Genomic DNA, 15,489 nt, shown 5'->3' with positions numbered 1-15,489 from the left:
CCTCCAGAGGTCCTTCTCTACTAAAAAAAAGTCTACTGAAGAAGCCTGGGGAGCCATCGCTGACCTCTTGGAGAGCATTGCCAGAACTTTTGATGGACCCTAAGAGGTGATCAAAAATGAGAGGGGCTGTTCATAGTATCCCTTCTTGGACCAGGTTTTCATCCCTAGTCTTGCAATCCCCGGGATGCTTGAGAATCCTTGTCTGCAACGCTACCTTACTCGGGAAGAGTTAGATGATACCTCCTATCCTCTGCAGCGTCAGAAAATTGGGATCTTAATGGAACCTGCTCTGTTCTGAAGGAGAATGGGAACCCTCCGACTGAGAGAGAGAGAGAGAGAGAGAGAGAGAGAGAGAGAGAGAGAGAGAGAGAGAGAGAGAGAGAGAGAGAGAGAGAGAGAGAGAGTTGAATTCAATGGGCAATAATCAACATCATGAATGCATGTCACTACCCTGGGATATCTAAAACTGTGATGGGTTTGAGGATGAGGGTCCCGCCAAAGGAGTGATTTGCTGTCAATAGTCATGTCTCTGTCAGGTATTTAGATCGATAGGGTAGATTTCTAGGTTGATAACAGGATATTGTGCTTGGGGCGCACCCTCTAGCTCTTGTACGCATTAGATCTCTCCCTGAGGAGATTCCTGCAACGTGTTCCACCTTGTAAGCGTGCTACAGGTGTATATTTAGGATCTTGTGGCACGAGATCTAGGAAGGGTGAGGTGGTGTGAGGCATGCCTGGGTCGTGCAATATTGGCCGAGACGAGTCTGGGTCACATGAGATTAGGCTAGACATGTCTGGGTCACGTACGATTAGGCATGAGTGAGGTATGCAAAGGTGTTAAGGCACATCTTGGTTGTGTGCAAAGTAATGAGACACATCTGGGTTGCGCGCAAAGGGATGAGGCATGTCTGGGTTGTGAGCAAAGTGATGAGGCACATCTAGTTGGTGCGTGATTGGGTGAGGCAAGCGCATGGTAACGTACCTATTCTCATTCTCTCACAGATTAAACGCATGCCAGTGAGGCACTTGAAGTGTTAGTATGCGCTGGTGTAATGCTCACTACTACTACATGCTCCGGTGAGGGTAGGGTTGTCCAGTGGAGACAGGTCGGTTAGTCCGCATGCCCACAGTCAGTAAAGCTAGTGCAATCAGATATGTGGGCCCAAGTTGGGAGACATGTTGCTTACCAACACTAAACTCAACAAGAGAAGCACACTTCTCATAAACAGGTAACGTGAGCGTCCCGGAGGGAGAGCGTGCAAGAGACATGCTAACATTAAACATGTCTCTAGTCTCATGAGGTGATACTGAGACTGATCTGACAACATGCGGCTTTGAAGGGAGGAGCCCGAGAAGGAGAGACTTTTCTCCGCCTTATAGGGGACAAGCCGAAGGTGTCTGGCACAGCAGCAGACACACATAATTGTGCTTCCTTCTAAACCAGCACAAATACTAACAAAATCCTTGGAAGGTCAGCCTTGCAGGCTCAAGGAGGTCCATAACACCAGCAGAGCATGATCAACCTGTAAGTCAGAGGATGAAGAGGCCTCTAACCAAGGAAAAAGCCCTCCTGTTCCTCTAGGGGAAACTTAAAGGTCTTCCGGCCTCAAAACATGGCCTAAAGTTAAAGAGCCACCACTCTTATCCATTCGGCTTCCAGAGGAAACCAATGAGGAACGGCCGTAGGGAAGAGAACCGGGGGTCAGAGGAAGAGATCGTGATTTCTTGGACTTAAAGGATGACCCAGAAGGCAAAGAATCCCTTATAGACCCCTTCTTTCTCCTGCCATATGCCAGCCACTGGGAGGATGACCACTGCCGACACTCTTCAAAAGGAGATTCCCTTCTGTAGGAGTGTCCTCTATAGGCAGGGCACAAAAAATGGGGATCCTCCCTCAACCTGATACATCCTGACTTCTCTGACAAGTTCGCATATCTGCTAATATCCTCCACAATTACTCGCTAACATGCTGGAGAGAGAAAAAGAAAAAAACATAATAACCCCAAAAACTCCAGCCAATGAAATAATGCTTGTCCTCACTGACGGCTGAAATCAGAATGAGTGCTCAGTGAGCAAGCTTCCCTGCTCCTGGCTGGTATAAACCGGCCACCCGTTTACACCCTGTTATAAAAGTTTAACAGCCGTATTCGCCAGCTTTGCTGATAACCTATCCTACGTAAAGGACAAAGGTTTGCATTTGTGTATATAAAAAACTAATTATAAGGTCAAAAGAGTTGTACAGATGGGATGTACAGATATAATGAGCAAGAGGAATTCCTTGTCGAGGTATAAAACGACTGCAAAAAAAAACAACTTGGTAGCTTCTTATCAGCATTTCCTTTCTGTCAGCAAAGAGTAACAAAAATAAGAGATAGATAAAGGGATTTTGACGAAGGAAAAATCTATTTCTGGGGAGAGACTTGTGATGCCCGGTGAAAAGGGTCCTTCTTTACACTTTTCTGATATAAACCTTCCAAATATACCAGAGAAAGATAAAAGCATGGAATGCAGAGGTTACTACCCTCGTGCGAGCACCTTGTGGGTGTCGTGTATAAAGCAAGGGCGCGTGAAAACCACTTTTCACAGGCTGTCTTCCATTTAGCTAATTCCTCCGTCAAAAGGGATGGGCCGATACAGAGGCACCAGCTACGCTACCCGAGCCACACCACCGACGCCCGACACGAGCGCCATCTGAACAACATCCTTCTGTATTAAACATGATGGCTTGGAAAGGAAAGGGTGGGATCATACAATATAACAGGGAAGGGTTTCACCGGGCGTCACAGGTCTCTCCCCAGATATAGATTTTTCCTTCGTCAAAATCCCTTTTCTGGGTCGACCTGTGACGGCCGGTGAAAATGTACCAGAGAATGCCTTCCAAGCCCAATAATAAATAGTAACCTAATGAGGAGAGAGATAAACACCATGTAAGGAAAATAATATATTATATTAAGGTAAGCAAGCATAAATTACAAACTAGCCAAAGGACATACTGAACGTAAGGCTAATAAACATGATAACAAGGAAGCATCCGAGTATCAGAGCACAATATGCAACAAAACTGACATGGCTAAGAATAACCCAACACTAAAGTTACGGTAAACACAATAACAGTTAATAACCATAGGAACTAAACATGTAATAAACTTAGGGCTAACGAACCACCAAAGAGAGCGGCGACGTGGTTGGGTGACTTGGATCCTCCTCTGTTGATGCAGTGTACTACAGCTGTGCTGTCTGAGACTACTCTGATGTGGGACGACCTCGGAGGAGAGATTCTCTTCAGGGTCAAGAACACTGCCATGGCTTAGAGAACATTGATATGGAACTGTTTCATGGCGGGTGACCAAGAGCCCTGAAACATCTGATGTTGGGAGTAACCCCCCCAGCCACTCAGAGACGCGTCTGTATGAACTTTCACTTGTGGGGGGGGGGGGAATTGTAGAGGAACCGATTTGGAGAGGTTCCTCGGTTCGGACCATGGGCGTAGTCTCATTTTTAAGACAGAGGGGATCTTCGAGATCTTGTCTCTTAAAGGTACTGTAGCTCTCTTTCTCCAAACTCGATTGATGTCTTTGAGTTTGGCTTTTAATAGGAGATCTGTTACTGAAGCAAATTGGAGAAGGCCGAGGATTCTTTCTAAGGCTCTTCTGGACACCTTTTTGTGTTTGAGAAAATTCCTGATTTTGGAAGCTATCTCCCTTACCTTTTTGGGAGGAAGGGAGAGCCTGTGCTTTGAAAGGTCCCACTGAATTCCTAACCATTCGAAGTGGCTTGATGGTTATAGGCGGGACTTTTGGAGATTGACTTGGAATCCCAGGTTGGCGAGAAATCGAAGTACTTTCGTCGTAGCTCTGTTGCATTCCTGGGTCGACCGAGCCCAAATGAGCCAATCGTCCAGATAGGCAATGATCTGTATCCCTTGGTTCCTGAGTTGTTCGAGCACTGTCTCTCCCAGTTTCGTGAATATCCTGGGGGCAATGCTGAGACCGAAGGGCATGACTTTGAACGCAAAGGCTTTCTTGCCTAGGCGGAAGCCTAGGTAAGGAGAGAAGTTTCGAACTACTGGCACATGATAATAGGCGTCGGTAAGATCGATAGAGGTGGTGACGGCCCCACGGGGAAGTAAGGTCCGTACCTGAGAGATAGTCAACATACGGAACTTGTCGCAGAGAATGTAAGAGTTTAGTTTTGACAAGTCCAGAACCACTCTCAACGCCGACGAGTCTTTCTTTGGAACTGTAAACAGGCGGCCTTGGAATTTCAGTGATCGAACCCGTTTGATTGCTTTCTTCTTGAGTAACTCTGTGGTGTACTCTTTCAGGATGGGAGTGGGTCTCTGGAAGAAGGTCACTGGAGGAGGTGGAGATCCCTGCGACCATTTCCAACCCAAGCCTTTGGATATTATGCTGTGAGCCCATGGACTGAAGGTCCAATGGTCTCGAAAGTGATAAAGTCTCCCCCCTACCGGGAACACATCATTGCGAGGGAGTGAACCTAGGTCCCTTCCCTCCCCGAGCACCCCTTGCTCTAGGTCCGCCTCGATGGAGGAACTGTCCTCTACCTCTGTAGCTTCCTCTCTGGTGTCCACGAAAGGAACCGGAGGGTTCGTAGCTAGGGTTGTATGCAGGAGAGGACATCCAAGTGGGGTTGGGTTGTGTACCTGGGGAAGCAGTGAGGTAGACTACCTGTTGAGGGGGAGCCGGTTGCTGAGAAGTCGAAGCAGAGGAAGACTGTGTTGACGTGTGGGGAACTGACGATTGGTGGTAGTGACCCCGGTTCGTCTTGTAAGGGGTAAATCTCTGCTTTTTCTTGAAGAAAGTTTGTTTGTGGGATTCGATCTTCCTTTTGGTCGTGAGGCCCCACCTTACTTGCAAATTTTGGTTTGCCCTCGCAGCGTCCTGAAGAACTTTATTAACTTCATCCTGAGGGAATAGGTTCTCACCCCAGCAGGAGGACGCTATCAGCCTGTTCGATTCATGTCTGATAGAAGCCTCAGACAGAACGTATTTCCTGCAGCTAACCCGAGCCGACCAGAAGTCGTGGAGGTCAACTTGGTAGGACAGAAGCAGGTTCTTTGTGAAAACACTGAACAAAGTTTCAGTCGGGTAAACAGAGGCTAGGGACTCAATGGAGGTGATGGAGTGGAGGGACCTAGATAACCTATTACGTGCCTCGAACTCGGTCTTGAGAAGACTCTAATAATCTGGGAAGCTTCTCAGAAAAAAGAGTAGAGGCGCAGTCTGGGTCTAGCTTCCCTACCGTGAAGGTAGAAGAAGCGTCATCCCAGGTGGCAGAGGTACTCGGAATGAGCAGTGAGGTGGGGTCCGTCTCTTTGAGAGCCAGCATGGCAGAGCCTTCCTTGACGGTCTGTATTGTCAGCTCTGTCACTTTATCTATAAGTGGCAAGGTAATGGACGATGCCTTGTAAAAATAGTGTAGGCACCTTTGTGTGGGGTGAGCTTGGAGTTGGTACACCCCCATTCTGACAGAGTCCTGGCCCAGACAGCTTGGGCTTGTTCTTTTGGAAATATCACGGTTTCCTTCGGTACCTTGTCCATTCTAACCAAGGCATGCTCTTTTAGGCGGACGAAGCCGTTGAATGGGAATTCTAGCCCCGGGGGGTAGAATTCTAGGTCCTCTAGAGGGCGGGTGCCTATGCAATCTAGAGTTAGGGTACCATCTAAGTACGGAGCATGCAAGGCAAACCTCCAAGGGTTGTTTTTATCGAAGGGGGGTAACTTCGACGCGTCTGGGGCTGAAGGCGGAGGAATCTGAGTTCCGGAGCGGATCAGATTAGCCACCATATCTTTTAGCTCCGTCATAGCCCCAGAATGTTGCTGAATTTGCTCGACTATATCCCTGATCAGGTCGACGGGGACGTGAGAGCCACCCACCGACGAAGCCTTGGACTTGGCGGACTTCGACTTCTTAGAAGTCATGGTTTTATGGGAAGCAATAGGAACATCAGGAGCAGTCGAGGGTCCAGGGACCGGTGACGTAGACAATGGCAAAGCTGATGACTTAAAGGTACGTAGAGGCTTCACCTTGGGTCGTACAGGGACGGAGGGATCCCGAGGAGAAGCCGAAAAAGGAAGAGGTAGAGGAAGGAGTAGGAGACAAAAAAGTTTCCACCAACTCGACACCACCTACCTGCTCGTCCATGGGCTCAATGTCTAAACCCAGAGCTGACACGTCCCCCGCTAAAAGAGATTCGTCTTCCGTGGGGATGGTTGCTCTGACCGCTTCAATTAAAGGGGCAGCCGCCTCCGGAGTGACTGCTGCAGTGGTAAAGCCTGGGAAGAGTCGGGAGGCCATGTCTCCGTCGAGGAGATAGGGTGCGCCAGACCGAGCATTCCTGCCGAAGCCCGACACCCAAGGACGAAGAGCAGCTCTTGCCAACCGAAGAGATTCATCATCGGCCTGAAAGAGGTGAGGGGATTAGTGATGAAGGAGAAGGATCGTTCTCCAAAATAAGCGATGTATACATAATTAAGGAACAAATTAAATCATCGCCAAAGGATAAAAGGAACAAAACAAAAACCAACTTACGTCATCGTTCAGGAGTAAGGAGGACAACTCGTAACAGAGCGTGCACGATTCCGGGAACCAAACCATGTATGGGGCTTGTCCCGGCTCCCGAATAAAGGAGATAGCGCAATGTGCATGCGACCGGCAGAGATCATGTCCAACGGGATCGTTGAAAGATGCGGGGCAGCCCTTGGCAGCGCAGCGGACCTTCTGTAAAAGAAAGGAGACATAAGTCTGGATGTTCCTTGAGACTCTGGTAAGGGATTAAGATCTACTAACAGAGTCTAGATAGCATTAAATATGTGTGCATAGGATGGTTCAATGAATGGGAGCCGGAGCTCCATATTAAGATATTTTAAATATAAAATTTTCCTGCACCAGAGTGTGCCGGAGCAATTTAAAATGGGTCCGTATCGCTATAAATATTATTAAAATAAGAATAAAATAAATTATTGTAAGCTGCGGAACCTCCAACAGGGTCGAGGATTCAGTGATAGGCCCGTAACCAAATAAATTATAAAATACAAGCAGTAGCTAAAAGCTAAGGCTAACATCATTGCTAAGCGTATTGGTGATCTCCGGTGAAGCCGGAGGTCCGGTGAAAGGTCCGGAATAAATAAGTTGTGATTAATAATGAATATTTTGTGTGGATGTGGCCGTGGCCGGAGTCTGGGTGCAAGGGACCACCGGGGGGATGAGGCCCTGCCAGAGGGTTGCACTCCAAATGATATATAACTATAGGTTCCAATCTCAATGAGTATCCCTCATGGCGGAGTAGAACTCAAGGCGGAATGGATGAATGTTCAGATCCTATCCCAAACCGTACCGGGGAGAGGACGGAACTACGAGGGGAACAGGTGGCGTCATAAAGCTGGCCCAAAACAATGACTCACACACGAACAGGACCTATTAATAACGCTAGCTATATTAACAGTAACCACATAATAAAATAATTCGTAAAATATCATATACCCGTAGAGGGAGAGGGGGGAGGGAGAACCCGTGATCGTATAAAACGGAAAACGGGAAATCCACCTCTCCTACTCGAGGCTAAGAAAGAAAACGAGAGAAAGGGTAACTCGTGACTGATCGACAGAAAACGAGAACTCCATGCTCTTGCTCTCGTGGGTATACTATAAAGAACCTAATTAAGCACACTATAATATAATATAAGTATAACAATAAAATTGTAACGTAAAATACAAGACTACGAACGAAGAATAACGTCTGCGTAACAAAATTTAAAAGGATATAGTCCACTGACGAACGCCGCTCATGGCGGGTACTAAACTATAATAAAGCCAGAACGCTATTCTTGTTCGTCCAGACTGGACTTGCTAGCCAAAAAGTACCATAGAAATAATAATACTAATAATGATAATAATGGTTCAAAAAGGCATAAGGCCAGTGACTTAACCAAGAACCTAACTGACAGTGTACCAAATGGGCAAGACTAACATGAAATTCCCAGCGAGGCAAAACAAAACAACAATGGCTGCCGACACCGCGGAAGGCCAAGCCGGTCGAAATAAAAAACAACACAATACTGGGAAAAGAACAACTGCCCGGTACTGCAAAAGCTGTCAAAACAAACTATGGTACTTAACATTGGTATTGGTGAAGTTGGAGCTTCGGCCATGATGAAATTAATCCACGAAACGTGAAAACACCGAGAACACAAAAATCTAAGACCAAGCTAGCAAGTCCAAAACAGAAGGATGTTGTTCAGATGGCGCTCGCGTCGGGCGTCGGTGGTGTGGCTCGGGTAGCGTAGCTGGTGCCTCTGTATCGGCCCATCCCTTTTGACGGAGGAATTAGCTAAATGGAAGACAGCCTGTGAATAGTGGTTTTCACGCGCCCTTGCTTTATACACGACACCCACAAGGTGCTCGCGCGAGGGTAGTAACCTCTGCATTCCATGCATTTATCTTTCTCTGGTATATTTGGAAGGTTTATATCAGAAAAGTGTAAAGAAGGACCCTTTTCACCGGCCGTCACAGGTCGACCCAGAAATAAGCATATCAAAATCAGACACAAGAAGCATTAATCATACATGTACCTCCAAAAATAGGAGCTTTGAATACTGTACACATTTGAAAGGAATAGAGTAAAATAAGATGAAATTCATAATGTTGAATTGATGTCTTTATAAAAGTGAAGAAAGGATATTGAATAATAGTTAAAAACTGAAAGCTGTTAATAAGACTGCTTCCAAGGCATACAGAATAAACCAAGATTAAGAAGTGGAAAAGGGCAGAAAATCACCATAAAAAATTAAAGAGCAGAAACACACCATAAAAGATTAAAGGACAGAAAAACACCACAAAAAAACATTAGTTTGAGTGATAAAATTAATATGTTAATCAGAAAAGAAGGTATCGGAAGATTCTTCTTGGTTGGAATATCAGATGTGTCTCAAAGAAAATATTCAAGTTTACTAAAACATGTTTGTAAAGTACCTCAAGAATAGTTTAGGCTACACATTAGTACAATGATCTATTCCATAGATATCATTCTTTTCATGGAAAATATTTTGCCATTTACTTAATATGAATTCAATTAAGACTGTTGGACACATGTCTGGGTTATTATCCTCTTTTGTATAACATTACAATCAATGTTTTTCCTCTATTTAACTGAGCTATCTTTGACAAGTATTGTAGTACTGAATACTGATCATTTAAATAGAAAACATAATGGAAAAGCCTTGTTGGATAGTGAAAGGGGTGCAATATACTGTATATAAGAACTTCTTTGTTATGAAAATTATAATGAAGATTAGTTTTCAGGTCTCCTAAATAGCATAATGCAATAAAAAACTAACTATACTAAACTAAATACAGTACAGTAATGTACAAGTATTGATATAATACCTCCTCATAAACAAGTGCTGCAATAATCATCATCAAATATGTTCATTATTCTGTTATAAGTACATTTTGTAGGAAAACTGCATTTTCAGGAGCAATCTGCATTACGTAAATCCTCTTAACATACAGCATATCCCCCTATATTCCACTTGTCAAATTACCTGTACTACAATAGATTAGAAATAATTAATTACAGGCTATTGTATAATGACGAGAATCAAAATTCGGTGAACTAGAAAGTAAATTGGATATACTTTTAGTAAATTGAAAATTTCTGATAAAAAGACATTTACAGTAGTGTAAAGAAATCTAGCACACCTGTAAATACAAACAAACATAAAAAATTGTAAGTGATCCCTTTACTACTGTAATGTTCATGTATAAAGTTTACTGTATATAGGAATTCCAATACTATATGTGGTGAAAAATCTAAAATATTGAAGTTATACTAGCTACCTTGATTGATCTTTAATATCCCATAGGTTGCAGAAATATAAGAGGTGTTTTCATAATGTAGATAACTACTTATTTCTTTGAACCTCCCCTGATGTTCATAATACTTTTCTTTTGATGTTTGGCTTATATCAATGATTACCCCAAAATTTAAATTATTTTTTTCTTTAATTTCAATAGGTTTAGGTCTTTAGTACAGTCAGTACTGATGCAATCAAGCAGTAAATGGCAATAACCCTGGCTATGATACGCCATACACACTTGTCTCTCAGCTTTCTTGTCAATGGATGTCTTCCCATGGATTTTCTAGTAGTTCCTATGTAGATTGATCAAGGGAATTATTTCTGGGTGATCGTGATCCTCATTCTTTTTGTATCTCGTGGCAGGGGTAATATTGTGATTCAGATGATTGTTGTGAGGAATGTAAAGGCCTTCCTGTTCTTTTTAGGGGTAAATATGTTCAATTGATTGCTGACCAGATTAATATTTCCTAATGAAGAAGGAAACTAACTTTCAGTTCAGGGGAAAATCCAAAGTAAACTAGACTAGATGATTACTTTAGGGATAATGATGAATATGATAATATTGCTCAAGCCATTAAAGAGATTTTGAGCTTTGATAGTAATGCTCTTCATATGCTCTTGTCATGTTGGCTGATTTTGTTTAATATAAGAAGGCTGTTGAGTCTTTGGTAAAGACATGGACTGCAGCCTATCCTCCCCAGCTTTGAACCCTAATCTAACTCTAAGTTTTGGCTACTGGTTCTAGTGCACTAGTTAGTATGGTTCTGATGGTACAAAGCTCTTGACTGAGTCAAATGCCTCTCTCAGAACCTCACACTCTCTAATCACATGAGGTTCTATTGTGAAACCCTTGCTAATCCATGTTAGTCTATGACAACTGGAAGGTAGTAGACTGAGATGGAAGCTTAGATCCTAATATCCCTCTGCTCGCTGTAGTAAGAGCTCATGAAAAACCACTGTTTCATTTACTAATGAAGTGGCATAACGCATGGTTTTAAAATTTCAGCACAAACTGATGGGTTGCATCATGTTTCAGATGGCAGTACGTATCAGTCTCGAGTAGGCTCAGCCACTAGCACATCTACGAATGTAGGTGCTGGTCCCTCAACTGTCAAAATGAGCCCTTTCCCTAGCAGGCACAAATCTTCCTGTTCACAGTATACAAAACGTAAGGCCCTAAGTTAATGTTTCAGAGAATTTATTAGGACTAAATGATCAAGATAATAACACAGAGGAAGAGTCCAACTCTAAGGATGTATCTTCTTTTCAATCATTAAGGAAACTTATTCCTGAAAGTTATCCAAATAAAATAAGTTACTTAACCCTTTTATGCCCAGGCTATTTGGAAATTTCCAACCCTTAACCCCCAGGGGGTTATTTTTTTCCCAGCACATTTTGCAGTATATTCTTTTTTAAATTACTCTAACAGCCTTAATTTTTGTCATAGAGAGGTCAGGTTGGTCTCATTCTCTTGGAAAATGCCTGAAATTTCTCAAAAAATGATCAAAAATATGAAAAAAGAAAAAAATTTATGGCATTTTTTTGCAAAGACGTACCGGTAGGTCCATGGGGGTAAAGGGATGGCTTTTGTGAAACGTACCAGTACGTCCTTTGGGGGTAAAAGGTTTAAGGTAAGTTCTGAATCTTCTTTTTCTTACAAGTCATCAGCAACTGCTACCTCTTTGACAACTTATACACCATAGTTTTCTCAAATTTGTTAACATAGAATTAATGAATTATCATTTCAAGTGCAAATAAAAGCTGGTAATTAAGATTCCCATTTAGTTTTAAAGCCTTCAATCCCACTCAAAGACATTCTGAGATCTATAAAATAAACCAATTGCCTAACCTTGTTATTGATTCATACCTAATGTATTACTGTACTATTGAAACCATCATTAATGTTATGATAATATAAACAATTTTTAAATGCAGGTTTACTCAAGAAATGCTCTTTGTGGGTAATAAAGTGGGAAGTAATATTGAAATATTCTCTTTTGTAGATTCTATAGTAAGGATTATTTCAAGTCTTATACAGGTAGTCGTCGACTCACGACCTGTGCGACTTATGACTGTTCGACTTTAATTTTTTTCAGGGTGATTACATCACAAGTTTATCGGAAATAGTTTGCTAATAGGACATATATTTCCTTGGAAATAATTTATTTTCTTGTATAAAAATGAAGTGATATATCTTGGTAAATTAGTATTTTCTTTTATTGATAATATACAGTATCCTTTTTTCAGTAAAAAAATACATTAAGAAAAAATTTAATATCTGTCGAGTTCCTATCATAGGTCTAGTGACGTCATATTACCGGCGGAAAGCGAGCGTGTTAATACAGTGATTTCCTTTCAAAAGGCTAACAGTTAGTATTAGCATTCCCATTATCAAAATATCAAGTAATGATACAAAGTTTTCTGTGGGTCTGTATCGGTTGTTATGAGTACTACGTAGCGTAAATTTGACTCTATGCTTCATAATGTAGGTTTTGGAGAAAATAAGATGATCTTATCTGTTGCCTACATTCAGAACTAAGAATGATTTTAAGATGAAAAGTTTACATCAATTCTTTCATATGACCTCTTTAGAAAAGGAATTTAGTGTTACTACGTCCTGTGAAAGCTGTTAAGTATTATTTGAACAGGAATGTAGATATTTGGAGTAATTTTTCTAAATTTTTTAGCGGGGTTAGAATCTAAAATTATCCTGTCAAAATATTGTATGTTCTTTCTTGTTGAAAGCTTGGTCAATGAGGCCCACAGAGAATTGGATCTAAGTCAGATTCAAGACTTGAAGGTTGGGTTCACAATATTTGAAGTGTATCTACCTCTCTTAATTTTTGTAGGAATCTTTCTTTGAAAAGTGTCTTAGCAGCAGCTCAGTGACCTATCAAATCTATATTTGATGTGCATTATCTTACAGAATCTTGGTTTGCTTATCAAGAATGCTGGTTTCTAGGTGCTGTAGTGACTGCAGCTGATGTTGTCAAATAGAAGATGGTTATTTTGCAGTGTTAATTTTATTACTGCTGGTGATGTGGTGTAATAGAAGTTCTTTGTTTTGCTGTGTATATTTTATTAATTTTAGGATTACAGTAATTCTCTTTCATTTGGAATATACAGTGTTGGGTAAAGTATATAAGGGATTTTTACGTAGGAAAAATCTATTTTTGGGTGAGATAGCCATGTCGTCCTGATGGAAAGTTCCTTCTGCCAACTTCTACAGTATAATATTTCTGCGATTGATATTACAAAAGAATCACCGTTAGGTATCAAGGGGTTCCAACCCCGGGAAACGACTATCCGAAGATATCGTGTATAATCAGGGACGTATCCTAAGATAACCATAGATATCTGCACCCCAAACAGACCTTACCCAGTCTAATCCACTAAGGGCAAGGACGGATAAGGAACCGTTACACATCCTACCACCTTCGAGTGCCCCTATATGTTCCTGCCTCTCATTCCTTCGAACGCAGCTGTTTGCTACAGTACGGTTAATTTTTGTGTGGGCGCTTTTTTCACAGCTTTTGAAGAATTGTTGATTAGGTGGTGGTGACGGATTTGGGAATACAGTCTGAATAATCATGTAATAAAAAAGTTTTCTACGACACTAGACTTAGGAGGTGAATTTAGATACTAAATAAGTTTATAATTTTAGGACCTTAAACTTCCTATCTCTTTCCTGATGCTCATATACATGTCCACCCTCCTCCCTACTGACTAGTGATGTCAAGAGAATAAGAGATTAGTTCAGAGTTCAAGATTTAAAGACAAAGCATGTAAGTGTACCCAAGCCAAGGTTATTGCCATTTACTGCTAGATTGTCTCAATACAGTACTGTAAAAAAGGCTTAAGCATATCAAAAGGAAAGAAAATAGGAAAGTTTTAGTCATGGGGCAAATGTCGACATAAGCCAAGCTTCATGAGAGAAGCACTATGAATATCAAGCGAGTATAGATCTAACAAACTTTAGTATGAAAATTCCATTATTTTACAAACAACCAGTCATCATTAAAAGAAAAACCATGAGTATGTTAGTAAAGTACTGTATGAACCTCTATATTCACAACAAAGGACCAACTGTAACCATCTCACTGCACTAAAGATTGAAAAGCTACAAAGAAAAAGCCTGCTGAAAATTTAAAGTATTTTCCTCCATTATCAAGTGCGTGGTATTTTAACCCCTAGTATTGTATACTAATAACAGGTGTTAAATCATGTAATACTGTACTTCTGAAACTTATACAGATTACAGTATACAATATCCCTTAACCATACAAGACACTTCAAAAAGTGCTAGTTCATTACAGCACACCTGGTCCTTTATTAATATTTTAGTATGCAAAATTATTGTTAAGTAATAGTTATGAATCCAGTCTGACTATAACAGGACAGACCTTGTTCAACAAAGTTAAAGCATGTGGATCTGTAGATTGCCTGATCTGTAAGTAGAGGCAGCAGCTCACTCGAACACAAAATTAAACATGTTCTTGTATACCAGTAAATGAATATCTACACAATATCACTTCTGGCTGTATTGTGATCCAAGATAAAAAGTAATAGAAATGGATGAAAATCATGCCTATGATTTTTATAGGTGATTTAACCATTTACAATATAATAAAGACTAAAGAAGAGTGATAATAAAGGGGAATTATATGAAATAAAAAACAATCTCACTCTAAGATTTTGAAAATAAAATGCTACATTTATAAGAAAAATAAAATTCCCTAAGATGGAAATGAAATTCCCCTTAAAGAGAAGAATGTGAACTTTTACTGGATACTAAGAACTAATGTCAATATACTGTACTGTACATCATTACTGAGTTTTAACCTATCTATTATTTTCATAATAATCGTTCACTATTCAAACTTTCCTGATGTAATATTTTTCCCAGCAAAATTTTGAGAAAAAAATGCATAAATAACTCTAAAAATTCATATCTAGTCTCGGCAAAATAATACTTTAAGTAAAAACACATGAGTCAAGAAAACATTTATGTTACTAACTGGCAACACAATATAATTCTTAAGTATACTAAATGACTATTTCTGGAAATTTGATTACAGTAGATTCCTTTACTTTTCACATTAGTCATATGGAGAAACACACTACTGAGGTCTTTTTCTCAAGAAGAGAGAAACAAGAGAGAAGTATTCTTAAGTTACATGTACATATTTTATACCTAATTATATATATATATATATATATATATATATATATATATATATATATATATATATCTAATTTATATACTGTATATTTATATCTAATATCTATCTATAACTATTTAAACAGCTCTCCCTTAGTTCATGATATAGCAATCTACTATAATAACTAAGATGCTACAACAGCCTATAAAATATGCAGAACTCTTGGAAGGCTATCAGTAAATAGGCTGAAGAACATGGTTGTAAATTTTCAATAAGATGGTCTATATATGATGACAACTGACTGAAGTTCATTCAACTTTAATATTGATATTGAAGGTCATAATATTTAATAATGAACTTTCATGGTCTAATAACATTGACGCCCTAAAATGAGAGGTTAAGAAATATTTAAATATTTTAAGTTTGTTCTTAGGGAGTATAGAAGTAGTT

At 40.6% G+C, this 15,489-nt stretch overlaps 1 protein-coding gene across 22 annotated transcripts in view; it reads right to left on the bottom strand.

The window, feature by feature from the left end:
• The window catches only part of LOC137631142 (synapse-associated protein of 47 kDa-like), a 717,291-nt gene that overhangs the window by 37,157 nt on the left and 664,645 nt on the right, over positions 1-15,489 (bottom strand). The window contains exon 12 of one of the 22 annotated variants that reach the window (XM_068362827.1): positions 14,222-14,325. The exons of the other annotated variants lie outside the window; for them this stretch is intronic. Within the exon in view, the coding sequence (XP_068218928.1) occupies positions 14,237-14,325 (89 nt within the window). The 3' untranslated portion in view covers positions 14,222-14,236. Of the gene's footprint in view, positions 1-14,221; positions 14,326-15,489 lie in introns of those variants that run through there. 22 annotated transcript variants of the gene reach the window in all.

This window comes from Palaemon carinicauda, chromosome 39, assembly GCF_036898095.1.
Source record: "Palaemon carinicauda isolate YSFRI2023 chromosome 39, ASM3689809v2, whole genome shotgun sequence".
Taxonomy (NCBI): Eukaryota; Metazoa; Arthropoda; class Malacostraca; order Decapoda; family Palaemonidae; genus Palaemon; species Palaemon carinicauda.
The sequence above is the reverse complement of the archived record's forward strand: the minus strand, read 5'-3'. Positions and strand labels throughout refer to the sequence as shown.